The following is a 17,432-nucleotide window of genomic DNA, read 5'->3' as shown; positions in this document are numbered from 1 at the left end:
ATGACGTATATAGTCTACGTTTAAAAACCCTGACTTTTAACAATGGATTTGGATAGTAAATAAAAATTAATTACCAGCTTAGTGTATTATTTTGCAAATCAATAACAAAACAATGTATATAATCTTTAATTATTAACGTTATTACATGTATAACATTAAAGACTAGATTATTTATTTCAAACAAATATTTGAGTAGTACAACACTACAAAATTGAGTGTCAAATTTAAAAGTAGGAATATACCTACATATACATAATACCTATACAAATTTTATTGTTTTGATTTTGGTAAATTTTATAGTTAGTACTTAGTACTCTTCGTTTAAAAGTACTATTCTTTTTAATATATTTCAAAAATAATTCCAATGAAAATGTATTGTTTTCAATAAGGTTAGAAACTAACTTGTATTCTACGCGAAGTGGTGTAGTAATCATTAAATTGTTAGGTAGTCGAACTAGGGTATTTTTAATACAATTTATCATTTAGAACTAAATGTTAAATGAGTAGTAAAATAAGTAATACTCTATATTCTATTGTAAAATGTAAATGAATTGAAGAAACAAATAGAATAAAAATTTAGATCTCATAGGCTCATTGAACAAGAAACGATCATGAAAAGACAAAATGTGCGAACTCTTTCGTTGGTTGTATGTACATTTACATATCTTCTAATTGGAGCAGCAGTGTTTGATGCATTAGAGTCTGATACTGAGAGCAAAAGATGGGAAGTACTATCAGGTAAATATATATTATGCTCATTATTATTTATTTAAAGACAGTGTCTTTATTTTGTTATACGGCTGTTTTTTTAAGCATAATAAGCAAAATGATTAAAGTCACATTAAAACAAAAAAAAAAAACTAACTCAGTTTCTTTCAGTAGTAAATCATAGTTATGTTTATTTTAGATATGAAAAATGGTCTCGTCCGAAAATACAATATAACACCTGAAGATTATCACATGATAGAAATAGTTATCATAGAGAACAAACCTCACAAGGCTGGACCTCAGTGGAAGTTTGCCGGTGCATTTTATTTTGCTACAGTAGTCCTTGCTATGATTGGCTATGGACATTCAACACCAGTTACAGTGGGGGGGAAGGCATTTTGTATGGCATATGCAATGGTAAGATTAATATATAATTTACTTATAAAGATATTATATATGCAATCCTCTTTGTATAGTGACCACACACCCATCACATATTGTTTCTCCAAGTATCACTTTCCACTAATTGTTGGGTTCCTGTTTGAAGGGTGGAACAACCAATCTAACAAGGGCTGTAACATCTTAGTTCCCAAGGTTGATGGTGCTTTGGCAATATTGGTTATTTTTCTCACGGTGCCATGTCTACCTACGGATAAATAAATGAGCCCATTTGCAATTCTGCTTATATATTTTGTATTAAAAATGGTATGCAATTTACCCATGCTATAATATAATGATTCAAAGATAAATAAAAAAATAAACAGTTGGTTAAATATGTGTTTGATTACTTTTAGTTATGCTAAACGATTTTTAAAATTTTATGGCATTGGTAGGCAGATGGACAAATTTTTTAGTTTGATTTAATATATTTTGAAAATAAAATACCAAAGTATTGGTATTTCATATTCCATAATAATCATTTGTAAAATTATTAACTCTTAGTTTTTTATTTCAGGTAGGTATACCACTGGGTCTAGTTATGTTTCAAAGCATCGGCGAGCGTCTAAATAAATTTGCCTCGGTCGTCATTCGGCGTGCTAAATGTTATCTCCGCTGCAATACCACCGAGGCTACAGAGATGAATCTTATGTTCGCAACCGGTATGCTTTCATCCATCATCATAACAACGGGTAAGTCTTGTCATAATGTTCGACTCAATCACTATTTAAAAATTGCAGTTTCAGGTGTCAGGAAATGAATAATCATTCAATTAGTTACTTTGTTAAATTATAGCATGTAACACTGGCAAAATAATGTGCACTCTTGGCACAAATAAAATCCCGCAAACAAACTTTGCTAAAATTTTTTGCTTTGCTAAACTTTGCTAAAGTTTTTTTTTATATTGGTATGAATAATACCACATATGGCCAAAATTACATTAAAATTCGTAAAGGAAAGATAGGATTTGCTGATTTTCCTGTCAAAGATGAAAGAGGGTTGAAGAATGCAGTAGAATGTAGCATGTTTGATGACATGATTTTAATGAAAATACTGATTTAAAATTATGGTATATAAAAGTCACAGACTGTTTATGTCTCACTGCTGGGCAAGGCTCTACTCTTGCGGAGTTTTTCTGAAACACCGAGCTCGAAATTAATTATAAAAATAAATTCAGCACTTTATTAATGAACAGTAGTGCTTGTCTATGGTTTTTTAATTTGATTGACTTTTCAACTACTGAAGCGCCTCAGCTCAAACTCAAACTCAAATTCCTTTATTCAATATAGAAGCATTACACTTACTTATTGATCGTCAAATTAAACACTACAACCGGTTCGGAAAAAGGAACACCCTGACCTGAGAAGAACCGGCGAAAGAAACTCAGCGGGTCCTTTTTTTTTTCGTTAAATTATTATATACATAATTGTATATGAATAGAAACAGCCAGGAGGCGATCGTTTCATTCCCAAGGTGTGCTATCAAACATAAACTCACTAACTGTATAGTAACCTTTCACACAAGCGTTCCTTAACAATTATTTTAAATTTGGCAACAGAAGCATTTTGTACGTATACATTGCCCCACAAAAGAGTTACTGACTTTATGCAGTTGAGTAACAGGAGTAATAAGATTGTGTTTGTTTCTTGTACCAATGTTATGCAAATCACATTTTTTCATAAAAACATTAATATTTTTCCGTACATACAAAACATTACAGAATATATATTGAGAAGCAACAGTTAATATCTTAATTTCTTTAAATTTATACCTTAATGATTCTTTGGCTCCTAGGTTATAGATTGCGCGAATAAATGGCTATAATCTTAAATATCTGAGCTATAATATATTACAGATTTTTATGATAAAGAAACATCCATTTTAAAAGTAATTTCGAATGACCGACTTCCGTGTGTCTCGTAGGGGCTGCGGTGTTTTCTCGCTACGAGGGGTGGAGCTACTTCGACAGTTTCTACTATTGCTTCGTAACGCTGACAACTATCGGCTTTGGGGATTATGTGGCGTTACAGGTATAATGCTCCAATCGCATTCTTTATTTTAAAGTACACTAAAGCCTCTCCGTTTGAGAAGTTTAAGAGCCAATCCCACTACGCTGCTCGAATGCGATACACGTATGGTTGATTTTCATCCAACGCATACAGTTTTGCTCACTTATATTATTATAAACACAAATTGAAAGATGAAAAATTTAACAGTACCAGCAGGTCAAGATTTAGGTATTCTTAACAATAGGCCACCCTCCTCGGCTTTCATCGGCTCTTCATGGTAATGACATGATAATATTTTTATTGGTTTTAAATTAATTTACTACAACGTAGGAAACTACTAGGTTTTACACATAATCGAGATGCGATTTCAAATTTTTAACTTTATACTAGTTAGTCTCTGTAGAGACGGTCAATAGTCGAAATCATTTATTTTTTATTTTAATATAAATGTAGGCAGTCGAGCAAATGGCCACCTGATGGTAAGTGGTCACCACCGCCCAGACAATGATACTGTACGAAATATTACCAATGCTTTACCATCCTTGGGAACTAAGATGTTATTTCCCTTGTAAAAAAGAACTAAATATAACCGTATCTTAACTGAAATATATTAGGTATTTATTGTTTTCGTTCTTTGTAATAAATATTTTACAAATCTATTATCAATGATAAAAAATCTTTAGGCATTGCTTTTATCTACACTTATTTTATAACCCGTCTTTGTCGCAAACATTTATCAGATATTTCGATCGCTCTATAGTGATACGAAGTATTCATGTTGTGTAATAGAATTTTAATTTAATTTTACAATAATATTGATACATGGACGGGCAAATTGGTCACCGGATAGCTTTATATAGCTACGATATGACCACTATAGTGGTTACCATCCTTCATAGACATTGACGCTCATATACATCGCCAATGTGCTACCATCCTTAGGAACTAGCATGTTTTATTTCTTGTGCCTGTAGTTGCTTAACTACTACTCAATTGACGACCTCCGTGGTCGAGTAATGTGCACACCGGTTTTCATAGGTACGCCACGCCTAGGTCCCGGGTTCGATTCCCGGTCGAGTCGATGTAGAAAAAGTTCATTAGTTTTCTATGTTTTCTTGGGTCTGGGTGTTTGTGATACCGTCGTTACTTCTGATTTTCAATAACACAAGTGCTTTAGCTACTTACATTGGGATCAGAGTAATGTATGTGATGTTGTCCAATATTTATTTATTTATCACCTTTCAAACCGGAACACAACAGTACTGAGTATTGTTGTGTAATTACAGACACAAGAGACATCACATCTTAGAATGTAAGAACTGATTTATACATGGGCGAAATAGATGTAAGTTTAAAAAAATGATATTAGTTGTCTATGGTGTTCTTTTTTTTTAATTATAGATTTTCGATATTACAGAACGATCAAGCGTTGACAAGCAAACCGGGCTACGTGGCGTTGAGTCTCGTGTTCATATTGTTCGGGCTGGCGGTGGTCGCGGCGAGCATCAATCTGCTGGTGTTGCGGTTTATGACAATGTAAGTAAGATTAATTCCATGGGAAGTTGACAGAGACCTGTGTTCCTAATAATCAGACTCTTAGCCCAGGGCGCAGGGAGTGCAATGAACCCAGGCGCCGTGTATTAGGAGCCCCTCGCCGATGATGGTCAAGTACACATAAAAATATTTTTCGGGATGATAGATTTCGAAAAGCCTGCACCCGGGCCGTTCTTATGCTTAAGATGGGTCTGCTAATAGGGATGATGGGACTCGACGAGTTTTTAGTTAAGCTTATGTTAAAGAAAAGCCGAAGTCGCTGTTGATTTGCTGGTATTTATTGAAGAGTTCCATTATCAGTCTCTTAAACTCAACTAATCTTTACGAAACTAAAATGGAATTAGAATAGGACAGATTCTATCCTGTTATATGTTATCTCGAATAGGCAGATAGAACATACGTAAAAAATATATGCGATACAGTCATAGTTCAGTGTGTTACACCATTACAGGCATTTACACAATTAGCATTGACGATTCAATGATATAAATACACAAAACCCCGTGACCTCAGAAAGATTATTGTCAAGTAGACTTATGTAGGGAATCATTCAAATATTACAATTTATTTTGTGATCCAAAAATTAATTAGAATAAGTGGTCTAAGACACTTCGAAAGTTTTCTTACGTAACACTGCGTGCCTTATTGAAAAAACCTCTTTCGTTTATCGAAATTTCGTCTATTAAATTTTCTTCTTCAAGAAGACCGGGTGTAAAAACAGGCAGAATTACGAAAAATGGATAACGATGACATTAATATAATTGCTTAATTATTTATCTGTCATAGGAAGACTAACGGTTACAAATCAGACATTAAAGTATCAAATAAAAATAAAATCCAAAACTAATCAAGCCTTCACAAATAGGTAAAATATAATACTTAACATAGCTGATTGTTGAGACTGTGTCATATAAAATAAGAAAATAATTAAAATTTAATGAAATATAAACAAATTATTATCTATTGTGTAAGATAATTAAGGAATTAAATAAATGGTAATATTTTACGACAGGCAAGCGGAGGAGAACGCTCGTGACGAAGACAAGGATGGCTCTAGAATAATGTTGCCAATAGACGGACACCCGCTGGCGGGCCGGCAGCGCTCTCACGAGGACCAGGCTTCCGTAAGTCACGTTAATATTCAAATTATATTAAAGCTCAGGGAATCGCGATTTTTAATGATAAATTACATTACAAAACATCTCAGATGATTGCACACCTTGGTAGAGCAGGCCTTCTTAAATAAGAATAAATTTTATTACTGTGGTAAAAAAGTTAGGAATCTGTAGATTTTTGACAATCAAGCCAGTGTAACGATTTGAACGATATCCTATATATTAATAGCGTAAGCCCATTTTTGTCCCAGTGATTATGGGAAGATGGCTGCATATAAAATATCGGTTGTAGTCACATTTTGAAGAGCTCCAACTGTAGATGTGCAGAAAATTAAAGAGTATTCTTGATTGAAATATACTAAATTGTTACGATTTAACAAATAATTCATTATAGAGAGCGGAAAAATACTGTATGATATTAAAAATTTAATCTAAAAGAGGTTTCATCATTTTGGCGCCAAATGTAAATGAGTGACTTGCAGTTAACAATGAAATTAAATCAAAACAAAACCTGTCACGTATGAAAAATCTCGAACTTTCTAAAAAATCTTTTGAGTAAACGCGAAGTTTCGCGGGCGACCTTCTAGTATTGAATAAAGATCCTTGACTTGAATTTATGTCTGGACAATAAAATTGATCACTAACGCTCTATATCGCGACCGCCTTGTGCAATTTAAGAAGCGAATATAATTATATTCATACAGCAAGCTTTTCCTTAATTTATACATTTATAAAACAGCATTTTTGATTTATTTTATTTAGATGTACTGTATACATATTAAATGTGATTAAAATTCGGGAAGTTTATGCCGTTGTCTCTTATTTATTTTGTATCTACTGAATTATGATTGTCTTGTTTAATTTTTGAAGGTACTTAGCCTTGAAGTCACAGTATGTAAAGACCCCCAATACATTATAACACTAAGTTGGTATAGCCTTTCTAAATCACAGGAGGAGTAAAAACAAATGAATGTTGACATTAAATCGACGCGATAGAATGGCGTCTTGTCGATGGTTTTTGTCGGTGAAATTGGTATTGAAACGTTGGGAGTAACGTTGAAGGGGATATCAGTAGTTAGTTTTGTCTTATTATATTATATATTAAATAAAATTATATCAAGTAGGGACTGTTTGTAGTGTAATATAGCAGGGCATGTAATATTTAAATCAAATATTTGTTTATCTTTACTCCTTCTCCGATTGTTATAGGGTATAGAATGCATATAACATGATTACTTTTCATACATAACACTTCAGACTCGATGGACTGATTTTCAATGATTGTCAGTAGACAGTACTTTTTTTTTTTAATATTTCTAATCTCTAATTGGTGTATTCTGTTTTGATTGATTGAGTTTTGTAGTTCTGTGTGCCTGCATGTTCTTAGTTCCAGGCAGGAACACAATCTAAATTTCGGAATTACATGTTTGCTTTCTGTGTTTTTTTTTTGTTTGTAACTTTTTTATTTTGTGTGTGCTATATCCCAGTAAAAAGTATGATGTGCAAGCGACGAAAAGTACATGCTAATTCAGCACGTAATAACTTATTGATTTCCTGCCTGAATTTGAACCCGTGAATCAGTAAATACCACGTGTTTCATCCACTTGGTCATCTTGGTTCGTTTCATTAAAACCTACATTTCATATACCCTTATCATAAAATACTCTAGTAGAACTATATTATGTGGTGAACGATTCAGGTATGTTCGTGCAACTGTCTCGGTAACAAGCAGTGTGAGGGCGGAGCCTTACTGCCGGCCTCTCGACCGCTGCGAGCGCTGAAGAAGCGCGCCTCGCTCGCTCCTGAACTTGTCGAACGAGCTTCGGTTTAATGTATAGGACTTTAATTCCCATCCCATCAATGCCAACATTGTTGTCAGTCTCGAGTCCATTCAAGGAGTCGAATTCCTAGTGGACAAAATACTCGTACCTCATTGGTTGAAATAATTTGGATACTAGATTTACGTTACATTCATTAACTAATGAGTGCACAAGTCCTTTGGAAATTCGTTTCGTGGAATGGACTTTATAATTTGACAGGATGAAATCTCAACGAGTATTCATGCCTGATATTTATTTACAAAATATTAGGTAAGTTTGTATGAGCTAGTATATATGTGAGTATTGAAGACTTATTGTTTTTTTTTTTACTTTAAACTTGTATGTTATTCTTTCTGTATATTATACTCTGACTGGACTCAGTTAATGTCAGCTGGTGACCATGACGGGTGCAACTCTGTCGAAATTAAAGTAAGTAAGCGTTTAAATGTCCCACTGCTCTCCTTTTGAGGACAAGGTTACGGCTACGTTGACGCTAGTGGATCTAATGTGGCAGATTCATACAGGTCTGTGGAAACGTCGGGCAAAATAATAAGAAATTGTTTGGAAGCGATCGGATACACAAATATTATATATATTAAATAGTACATTTGTTATAAATTCTTTATTCATTTATTTTAAAGTATTTTTAAACTAATGATTTTATAGCTATAACAACAAACATTATTTCTTCTATTGAGTATTTGTTAAGCATGTATCATATGCTCAAATTATAAAAATAACAAAAGTGATATGGAGCGCACAGAACATTACAGTAGAGCAAGAAAAGCGGATACACAATCAAAAGCGAATACAACTTCCCGGTAGCTAATATATATTGTGTGAAGTCATTAACAATTTCTTAACGCGTCAATAACATAAGAATTAGTGACAGTACTTTTGGCGTATTATCAAACGACGCGTTGTTTCGCAGTACCGCAAGTCTGTATTCGCTTTTTTTTTATAATCTGAGCATATATATATTACAACAATACAATTGAGAAAATATGTATATATATTTGTGAGTTTTTGTAGATTTAAAATGATTAGTTTAAAAATACTTTAGAATTTAAATCAAATGTATGTACATAATGTTGTAGATACATTTTTAGCAACAGTTTGATATTCTAACAGCTGGTACATGCTATTAAAAAAAAACGAATATGTCTTATATTAATTTATTTTATTTATCTAACATTTTTGTTAAGATTGAAATAAAGAAAGAACAAGAAATAAAAAAGAAGAAAAAAAAGTACCAATATGCTTTAAAGGTTTATTCCGTGTGATGAATTTCTTCTTCCATGATGTTTTCATATTATTAAAGTTAGCACGCACGCCAAATGTACTTGTTGCCAAAAAATCTTGTTTATTATTAAGGAATACATAGAATAATGAATATACATTTTTAAATAAGAATTAGTTGTACGAATATAAGGAAAATATTGATTTTCCTTTAATGTGATCTTATTTAAGTAAGGTTAATTTATTTATATACTTATATTATAAATGCGGAAGTTACTCTGTTACCTCTTCGCGCTTAAATCGCTTAACCAATTTATATGAAATCTGGGATGGGTAAGTTTGTGTTCCGAGTAAGGACATAAGCCACTTTTTTTAATCTGCACCTCGAGGGTGTACATGGGGGGGAGTGTTGTGCTATAAGTAAAGTATAAATTTCGTGCGGGTAAAACCGCATTTGAATAAAATTTATTACTTGCTAATTATGTTAGTAAAATAGGTTTAGTCAAACATAAATTTGGCGCCTTATATTACTTCCCGCGATTACTGTGTATCTGGGTAAATCTGCGGTTCGTTGACATGAACCCTTGAAGAAACGTGTAAACAATAATAAGGTTGCTTACCACAAAGCGACACAAAAGTGGCACAGCCGATTGCCAAAGACAGTGCCAAATAAAAATAAACATTAATGAACTTATTATGTACTTAATAAATAATTGTAATGTTCACATTTTACCTTAGATTATTGTAATATTAGCATTTTACTTGTAAGAAACAAAACGCACTTAATTCATACAAATGTACTTGTATTATTTCTTATCTGTGATATTATTTGATCTCATTTTTCTCAATTAAGTTTTTTTTATTGGTGTTTAATTTGTATATTTTTTTGTGCCAAAATTTTTATGTACAATTAAATGTTATAACAAGTTTTTGATTTTTTTTATCTTAAGACTGAATACATGATCTTTTAGAGGTCATTGACTCCCTTCCAAATATTGGGCAAAGGTACTTCGTCCTCCTTCAAAAATAAGTCATTGAGTTTATTACACCAAGCTGATCCAATGTTGGTTGATACAGTAGGCAGAATATAAACTGTCAGATGCAGGTTTCGTCATTATATGCTTAAACGCTGAATACGAGATGAATTATTGATACCAAATAAGTGTACGTGTACAAATATGTACAATTCAGTGCTTGCCCGTATTTGACTCGACGATTTTCTGGTAAGATTCACATGCTCTGGAACATGTGATTCTTGAAATTCTGGAATTTGGGCGCTTTGGGATAATAAATGAAGTTAGGTAGGGTTTTTTGCAATAGTAAAATTAAACTTTCTTAGTATATATATAGATATATAGAGAGGCTTTGACAAATTCCTTTTGATAGTCATACCTTACAAAGTTATTTAATATTATCTCACGTTATGAACATTCAAGTAATTATCTCGTGACAATGACCTATAATTACCAAAGTAAAGTTTTTCATATGTAAGATATGAGAAACTATAAAAGAAAAAGATTACAAAATTATTTAACATTCCAGACCATGTTATTACAAAGGATATTGCTCTGTTATTTATACTTAATTTTTTTCTTGTCTATTTCGTTCGGATTGTTTTTACCTTCCCATGATACTGGTTTAAATGGACTGAAAAAGGCACCAAGATGTAAGTACCTTGTATGTTGTAATTTTAAAATAGGTTTCGGAATTACTTTTTTCAATGGCAACTTTTTGTTTAATATCAATGTTGTCAATCTAAACATAAATACTTACAATTATTCTAACAGAAATATTACGAATTTGTGTTTTTTAAATATTAGATCGCTGTTGCTGGCATTCAAAAGCTATTGGTTCTGAGTCTCTGTTCAATCAATCAAATCAATATTGGACTGCCGACTAATCTGACTATACGAATGAGGGAATAGTTTATGCACTTGTGAAATTTAAGATATGGGCTGACTAATCTTGAAATTGTTTGTTGTTAATAACACTTACACACAACAATTAATAAATTTGTTTATGTATTTATTTCAATGCTCTAGTAAAAAGAAATAGGGACCAAGATAAATCGAGTACATCTTTTAATTTTTTACGCTAAGTTACTTTATAGACTAGATAGGTAGTGTCTATCAATAGTCCCATTCAATATTTATCTTTTGGTATTGGTACTAAATCTTATGACATTTAGGGAATATGCCGTGGTTAGGCGTGGGACTGTGGTGCAATGGCTGTCCACCGCTGGGCTGCGAAGACGACGAGGCGATAATCCACGGTTACTGCTGTGGATGTGCTTATGGCTTGGGTAAAATTATTCTACATATCAGTTTAATAAAATTTATTTTAAAATTATCTTCTTAATATTAAGACGTGACCTGTCATCTCCTAATTTTTTATAGTATTTAACAGTATTATTAATAAAAAATCTTAATATTACCTACTTAGTAATTAAATGTAATAATGTTGTTACACTTCGTATATAGCTCAGGGTCACATAAGTTTAGTATTTATTTATTCCGAGTTAGTAATTATTTTTAAAAGCTTAATTAGATACATATTTCTTTTACAGATAAGTTACCAGTTATATGTCCAGAATTTCTTCAGTGTCCGTTGAACTTACATGGGCTGTGTCATGACTACGAATATATGATGAGGTGTTGTTGTTAAGTGTCGAGTTTCGAAAAAATATTAACGCTATTGCTAGTGTTGAGCATCAAAGGTTGTCACAGTCGCGCCCGCTAATCTTACTCATGCTTGCTCTTATCGTAATAACGTGCTTTAAATAACACATATCGCAACGAATGCGAAAAATACAAGTGTCTTTGTTTATTTGCTTCGGTTTCAAGTCTTAACTACTTAATCGAACATAATCATTGTCAAACTTGCACCTGCTCCCACACACAAATGACAGCTAAAACAGACTGGTTCAAAATTAAAAAAAAAAAAGAACCGAAACTTTAACGTGTACTTATGTAAAATAATAAAAGGAAGAGAAAACTTGAGTTTAACCTCCAAAAATTACTTATTTTATATTAGGACATTAAGACAATTTCTTATAAAAAGACTATTAAAAATTGATATTTTACATTGTTGCCTTATTTCATTTGTAAGGATATATTAGGATTAAATAAAACATCTTTAAATAGCATACTGTTTTAATTTCTAAGAAACCCTCATACAGAATTACAGTGGGTTAGCGGATCGATTAAGTAAACTTAACTCTTCACATAATAGTACAAAAATAACGACATACTTGAGTAAGTTCTATAATAAGTTGGAAACAATAAAATAATTTATTAGCTTAATGTCTTAAATATCAATCTCATTAATATAATATAATCATTGCTTAATACTTAATAAGAGATGTAAGGCTTGGAACACATTAAAAGACCACTAAAATTTTTTTTATAAATTTTTAAAGGTTAAGAGTAAAGTTAGATATGCACTCATTTTATATCTTTGCATGCTGACTGCTAGTTGTGCTGGGAGAGCACAGAATATATTTTATTTTAAATAAATTACTGAATTATCGATTAATGTTTTTTTTTTAAATAGCCTGAGCGGACCTCCAATATGTTTCAACCTTAGCATTTTACATCACTTGATCAATATTTAAAACACTTAGCGATATATTTTTAAAAATTTACACATTATTCCAGTGATATCAGTATATGAATATGTCTTTTAATTAATACTATGTTCCCGCTTGAATGTAATCGATGGCTACGTAAGTTTACTATACATCTGTCTAATTTCCCTAAGGCAAAGTTGCTATATCTACAATTTTGTGTTAAAATATACTAAGTGTTTTTTAAATGAGAATATCTAACACAAAATTTCGAAAACAGCACAACCCCAGTACGCATCGCGATTGATAAATATATTAATATGGAATAACACCCAGTGCAGACAATATTAAAATATTAGTACCTCTGTGAAGTTCAGAATTAAAAACGCAAGAAAAAGCAGATTAAATAAAATTATCCTATTTTCTTAATGGACAACTTCCGAGGGACTATGAGTTAGATTTACACGAGACACATGACATTGTATTCACTCATGATATTTGTATTACAGCACGGTGGCAGCTCAACCGGTCGCTTAGCCAGATAAACTATGTGCACTGTGCTAACTATTTCTGCGAGATATTGTAAATAATTAATAATTAATCTAACCAGTTGAGCTATCCTTAAGTATATATCTTACGACAGTACAAGGCTTTCGTCTCAAACTTGATAATACAAAACACACTATATACTTTATTCCCTCTGACCGTGTTCATATCAATTTTAATCTGCATCATATTTTGGAATACAGCACGAAATTAACCTACAATATTCATTATATATAAACATGTATAAACATACACCCATCCATTTCACCTCGTTCCGTTAACTAACGATATATCGGACAATAGCAACTTAAAAGGAGTCAGCTTACGACGTAACATTACGAGACCAACGGCACTCGGAACTATATATAATTTTCATTTATTATTTATAATTAATTATAAGGATGCGATCATGAATTTTTTGTGGTAATTGCATTTCAACAGCTGGGTGTAGCGACCCGCGCTCGCCTCTCGACCTGCAACTTGCCGCCACCCTGCGAACACACGAGACGTATGTAGCTACGGACTGCACATGTACAGTGTAATCAACGTTAAAATTATTTATAATTCATTTCATGCTTGGTAAGAAACACATTGTAAATAAACCTGCACAGGACTGCACTGGAGCTTGATGAAATAGACTGTAAGCCTCCTTAACAGTAGAGAATATCAAACTGCTTATTGATTAGTAGTTAGATATGATTGTTTTCAGAAGGTAATATATACTACGTCTTTATGTAGTGTAAAGTATAGTATTTTTCACTCACGAAGACGCGTCCCCCGTTACATTGATAATGTAACGGGGGACGCGTGCATTAGTATGAGTGATGTTCATGCTGACAAGGTGTCTTAGTGTGCGTTGCGTGAGATATATGAGGAACGCAAGTGTAAAAAAAATACAATTTAGATTATAAAATTAATATTAATATGACAATTTAACATGGAGAGCCTCACCTATGTGAGTGAATAGACATAGAACGTATTTTTTTACAATATCGGCTGTCGATGTTGTGCGTACCGTGAGTGGCGCGTTCAGCAGCAGGAGGACTTGCCGGTGTCGATGGGGCGGCCCTGGTCGATCTTGACGGCGGCGCCCTGCGGCGCGGCGCCGGCCGAGGGCGGGCCCACGCGCGACTTGATCTCCGCCGCCATCGTCATGAACGCTTGCTCCACGTTCGTCGAGTTCTTCGCCGACGTCTCGAGGAACGGTATGCCCAGCTGCTCCGCGTATTGCTGGGGACATTCCATTTGTACGTTAATATATTTTATTTAACAGAAACTTTTGCGTTCTCGTAGCCCTTGTATTGCCAGTGCGCTAACTGTATCTAATGGGAACTCCTATTTGATGTTTGTAGAGATAAGGCATTCCAGTTTGTATAGTAGATTATCATACGATGATAATAAGTAGCCGGTTTCGACCCAAAAGTATTACAATTAATTTACACAGTAATACCTTATTAATGACTAAAACCTACAAAGCTATTCAGTGTCAATAAAGCGAAATAATTGATATAAACAGAATGGCCTTGAAATGGGTTAAAAGATTATTGGCAGTTAAATCTACCTAACTACATTGGAAATGTAAGCAAGGGGATTATCATACTCTCCTAATACATATATAAATAAATCTGTTTACAAAAAAAAATGTGTATCCTTCCACCTTTAACTGAACTTACTTAACTTTTCACAGAACATGTAATTTATGCACAGCTTTTACATAGACCGAAATATGATCCATAGCCAATTATCAACAAAATTTTAAAAACAAATAAACCAAGACAATATATTTCAGAAAAACATGTAATGAGTCATAAATAACAATTAATCAAACAATGAGAAAATTATAATTTAATTTGAGATATGGTAACCTACGATAAATCAAGTAATAAATATTTCAACTGCAATAAATTAAATGTATTTATATTAATAATGAACTCTTGTTATAACAATGAGACTAATTTTAATTAATACACAAAATAATATAAGACTGAATCATGCATTTTCTTATCTTAATATGAACTCAAATACAAGATGCAAAGTTCATTTATTCCATACTATATCTTAATATGATTTAAAATTTTATATATTTTATGATATAAGTATAATTTGCATTATATGCACTAATTAATAAATAACATGATATTTATTTCGTTTTTAATGAAAATAATTTTAGTACGTACAATTCTGGATAAGAATTGTTTCCTAACTTTCATCATACTAATACCTTAAAAGTAAAATTTTTTTAAAAAGTATTACTGGAAAATTTCCCTGATGATATGTGGTCACCACTGCTCATAGATATGAGCAATGTATATGTAGGGATATTAATAATTCCCTACATTGTTAATGAACCACCTCCCATGGGAACTAAGATGTTATGTCCCTAGAGTCAGTGTAACCAATAGTTACACTGACTCCTTTAAGCCAAAACACAATAATACAAAACATTACTGAGTCGAATGTCTGATGAGTAGGTGGTATCTATCCACAGATCAGATGGACACATAAAAACATATAAGCCAATCAGTGGTTTGTTATGTTTATAAAATAAAATATACAACTCACCTTAGCTGTAGTATAGTCTACAACTTTCTTTGTAGTGAGGTCACACTTATTGCCAACGAGCAGTTTGTTCACATTATCACATGCATAACGGTCAATCTCCTCCAACCACTGTTTCACATTGCTGAACGAGTCCTAGTAAAAAAATATTAAACTTGAGTAATTCATCTTAATTATTATAAATTGACACTAAATTCTGCACTAACAATATGTAATTACCATACATTTCTCAAGTAGACAAACTAAGCTAAATAAATGGATAGTTACAGTTGATAAAATTGTTAATTATCATTTAACAAATATATAATCGACAATCATTGCCTAATTAGCATGATCATGTGTGTCGGAAGTTTTATGACTCACTACAAGTTATAAATCCTTACTTAGGATACTTCTGCTAATTTGGCAAGGAGCCAAGTAAAGAAGTCAGTATTTTAATTTCATGAGATGTATTTGAATGAGATATTAAAATAATTGTATTAGCTATTATAGTAATGAGTTATTTGTCATTGTGATTTTTATCTAGATAACTATGATATATTTTTTAATAGATTTTTTAAGCTTTGTTTAGGTGATTTTATAATGATAAAAATGTCTGGCATCAAGTAATTCTTTAGATGTTCGAATCAAGGTTATTTATATAGACTATACTGGAAGTTGATCCTATAATTACATTATTATAAAGAAAGCAAAACTTTTAAATTCGGATATTAATACACATTTTACATTAATCAGATACATATCATTTATTATAATTTTATTTAAGTTTGCTCTGTAATGTTTTATTTCTGATATTATTAGGATATATGAACTTGATTTAATATTACTTTGTTTATATTAGGACAGTTACCTGGTCTGTGCAATCATAAACAATGATGATCCCGTGTGCTCCTCTATAGTATGATGAAGTAATTGTTCTAAACCTCTCTTGTCCTGCTGTGTCCCATATTTGTAACTTTATTGTCTTTCCATCTAAATCTAGGGTTCTAATTTTGAAGTCCACTCCAATAGTACTGATGTAGCTTTCTGTGTAGGTGTCATCTGCGAATCTGAGTAGAAGACAGGACTTTCCCACACCAGAGTCACCAATCAAGAGAAGTTTGAACAAGTAATCGCTGAAAACAATGATACGTACTTTTATTGCACCTGCGAGAGAACAACGTCAATAAAATACCAAACGATAAACACGCACAGTGATCTGCGACCTCGTCAGGGAGGCGTATCTTTGTCTCGGGACACAAAGAAAATGTAATGCGTTACACTTTGGAACGATTATTTGCTCAATTAAATATTGTTAGTCGAGAGAAGTGAAAAGTAAAAAAAAACATTTGTACACCCTTCACACAGATTTTCGTGATTACGTTTCGATTTTGTTGGTACTATGAACGTAATGAGTCACCATTACTTTTTTTATTGCAAAATAATAGTAGCGAATGATACACTTTATTTCAGGCTTTGGTACGGATGTTGATATGGGCAGGAAATAAGTTTAGATTTCTCTAAATTCACATGCTAAGATTGAAACGAAATTTTGCCCATCCTTGTTTCACATATCACAGTAAAAAAATACTTACTATTCTGGATTCATTTTGTACTATAATTTTATTTAACTCAAAATGATGATACACAAATGTATATTGAATATAATTAAGTTCTTTGTTTCGAATATAGTAGAGCGCAAAACAAAAAATATAATATTATACGTAGAATAATGGCCGCCGACACTGAGACACCCACACTGACGTAAGTCAGAAATTCACTTTAGGGCAGGAGTGCCACTTGGCAAAAATAAATTACGTTCTGAAATAATAATACAGATGATCATATAAAAATGTTAAAGTGTTCCAACATTACAATTAAAGATTTCAGATTCGTTTCC

The 17,432-nt window shown here is 32.3% G+C and overlaps 3 protein-coding genes across 4 annotated transcripts; 2 read left to right on the top strand and 1 right to left on the bottom strand.

Moving 5' to 3' along the window:
• The first annotated feature begins 333 nt into the window (after window positions 1-333).
• On the top strand, window positions 334-9,765 carry LOC125071052 (potassium channel subfamily K member 9-like). 2 transcript variants are annotated; one of them, XM_047681115.1, is made up of 8 exons: window positions 334-738; window positions 908-1,125; window positions 1,664-1,838; window positions 3,070-3,176; window positions 4,573-4,691; window positions 5,722-5,833; window positions 6,695-6,715; window positions 7,524-9,765. In XM_047681115.1, the coding sequence occupies exons 1-8, from the start codon at window positions 612-614 to the stop codon at window positions 7,653-7,655; spliced, it is 1,011 nt and encodes a 336-aa protein (XP_047537071.1). In that variant the 5' UTR covers window positions 334-611; the 3' UTR covers window positions 7,656-9,765. The 2 variants fall into 2 exon arrangements, with proteins under 2 accessions (XP_047537071.1, XP_047537072.1); XM_047681116.1 differs by lacking the exon at window positions 6,695-6,715.
• Window positions 9,766-10,458: 693 nt separating this feature from the next.
• Window positions 10,459-11,877, top strand: LOC125071053. The gene is made up of 3 exons (XM_047681117.1): window positions 10,459-10,549; window positions 11,072-11,185; window positions 11,450-11,877. Exons 2-3 carry the CDS (start codon window positions 11,077-11,079, stop codon window positions 11,545-11,547), a joined length of 207 nt encoding a protein of 68 aa, XP_047537073.1. The 5' UTR covers window positions 10,459-10,549; window positions 11,072-11,076; the 3' UTR covers window positions 11,548-11,877.
• A 140-nt stretch (window positions 11,878-12,017) lies between these two features.
• Window positions 12,018-17,315, bottom strand: LOC125071203 (ras-related protein Rab-1A). The gene is made up of 5 exons (XM_047681320.1): window positions 17,128-17,315; window positions 16,404-16,668; window positions 15,557-15,688; window positions 14,010-14,224; window positions 12,018-13,485 (listed from the first exon to the last, which is right to left on the bottom strand). The coding sequence occupies exons 1-4, from the start codon at window positions 17,139-17,141 to the stop codon at window positions 14,024-14,026; spliced, it is 612 nt and encodes a 203-aa protein (XP_047537276.1). The 5' UTR covers window positions 17,142-17,315; the 3' UTR covers window positions 12,018-13,485; window positions 14,010-14,023.
• Between the last annotated feature and the right edge of the window lie 117 nt (window positions 17,316-17,432).

Source organism: Vanessa atalanta, chromosome 18 (genome assembly GCF_905147765.1).
Source record: "Vanessa atalanta chromosome 18, ilVanAtal1.2, whole genome shotgun sequence".
NCBI classification, from domain to species: domain Eukaryota; kingdom Metazoa; phylum Arthropoda; class Insecta; order Lepidoptera; family Nymphalidae; genus Vanessa; species Vanessa atalanta.
This window is presented reverse-complemented; position numbering and strand designations above follow the sequence as displayed.

Bases quoted from the DNA above. Each gene is read 5' to 3' on its own strand.
- LOC125071052 (XM_047681115.1), top strand. From the start codon at position 612: ATGAAAAGACAAAATGTGCGAACTCTTTCGTTGGTTGTATGTACATTT. The intron at 1,839-3,069 runs GTAAGTCTTGTC...TGTGTCTCGTAG, and splicing joins ATCCATCATCATAACAACGG to GGGCTGCGGTGTTTTCTCGC. The intron at 3,177-4,572 runs GTATAATGCTCC...TCGATATTACAG, and splicing joins GGGATTATGTGGCGTTACAG to AACGATCAAGCGTTGACAAG.
- LOC125071053 (XM_047681117.1), top strand. From the start codon at position 11,077: ATGCCGTGGTTAGGCGTGGGACTGTGGTGCAATGGCTGTCCACCGCTG. The intron at 11,186-11,449 runs GTAAAATTATTC...TTTCTTTTACAG, and splicing joins TGGATGTGCTTATGGCTTGG to ATAAGTTACCAGTTATATGT.
- LOC125071203 (XM_047681320.1), bottom strand. The intron at 15,689-16,403 runs GTAACTGTCCTA...TTTTTTTACTAG, and splicing joins TTTATGATTGCACAGACCAG to GACTCGTTCAGCAATGTGAA. The intron at 14,225-15,556 runs GTGAGTTGTATA...GAATGTCCCCAG, and splicing joins TAGACTATACTACAGCTAAG to CAATACGCGGAGCAGCTGGG.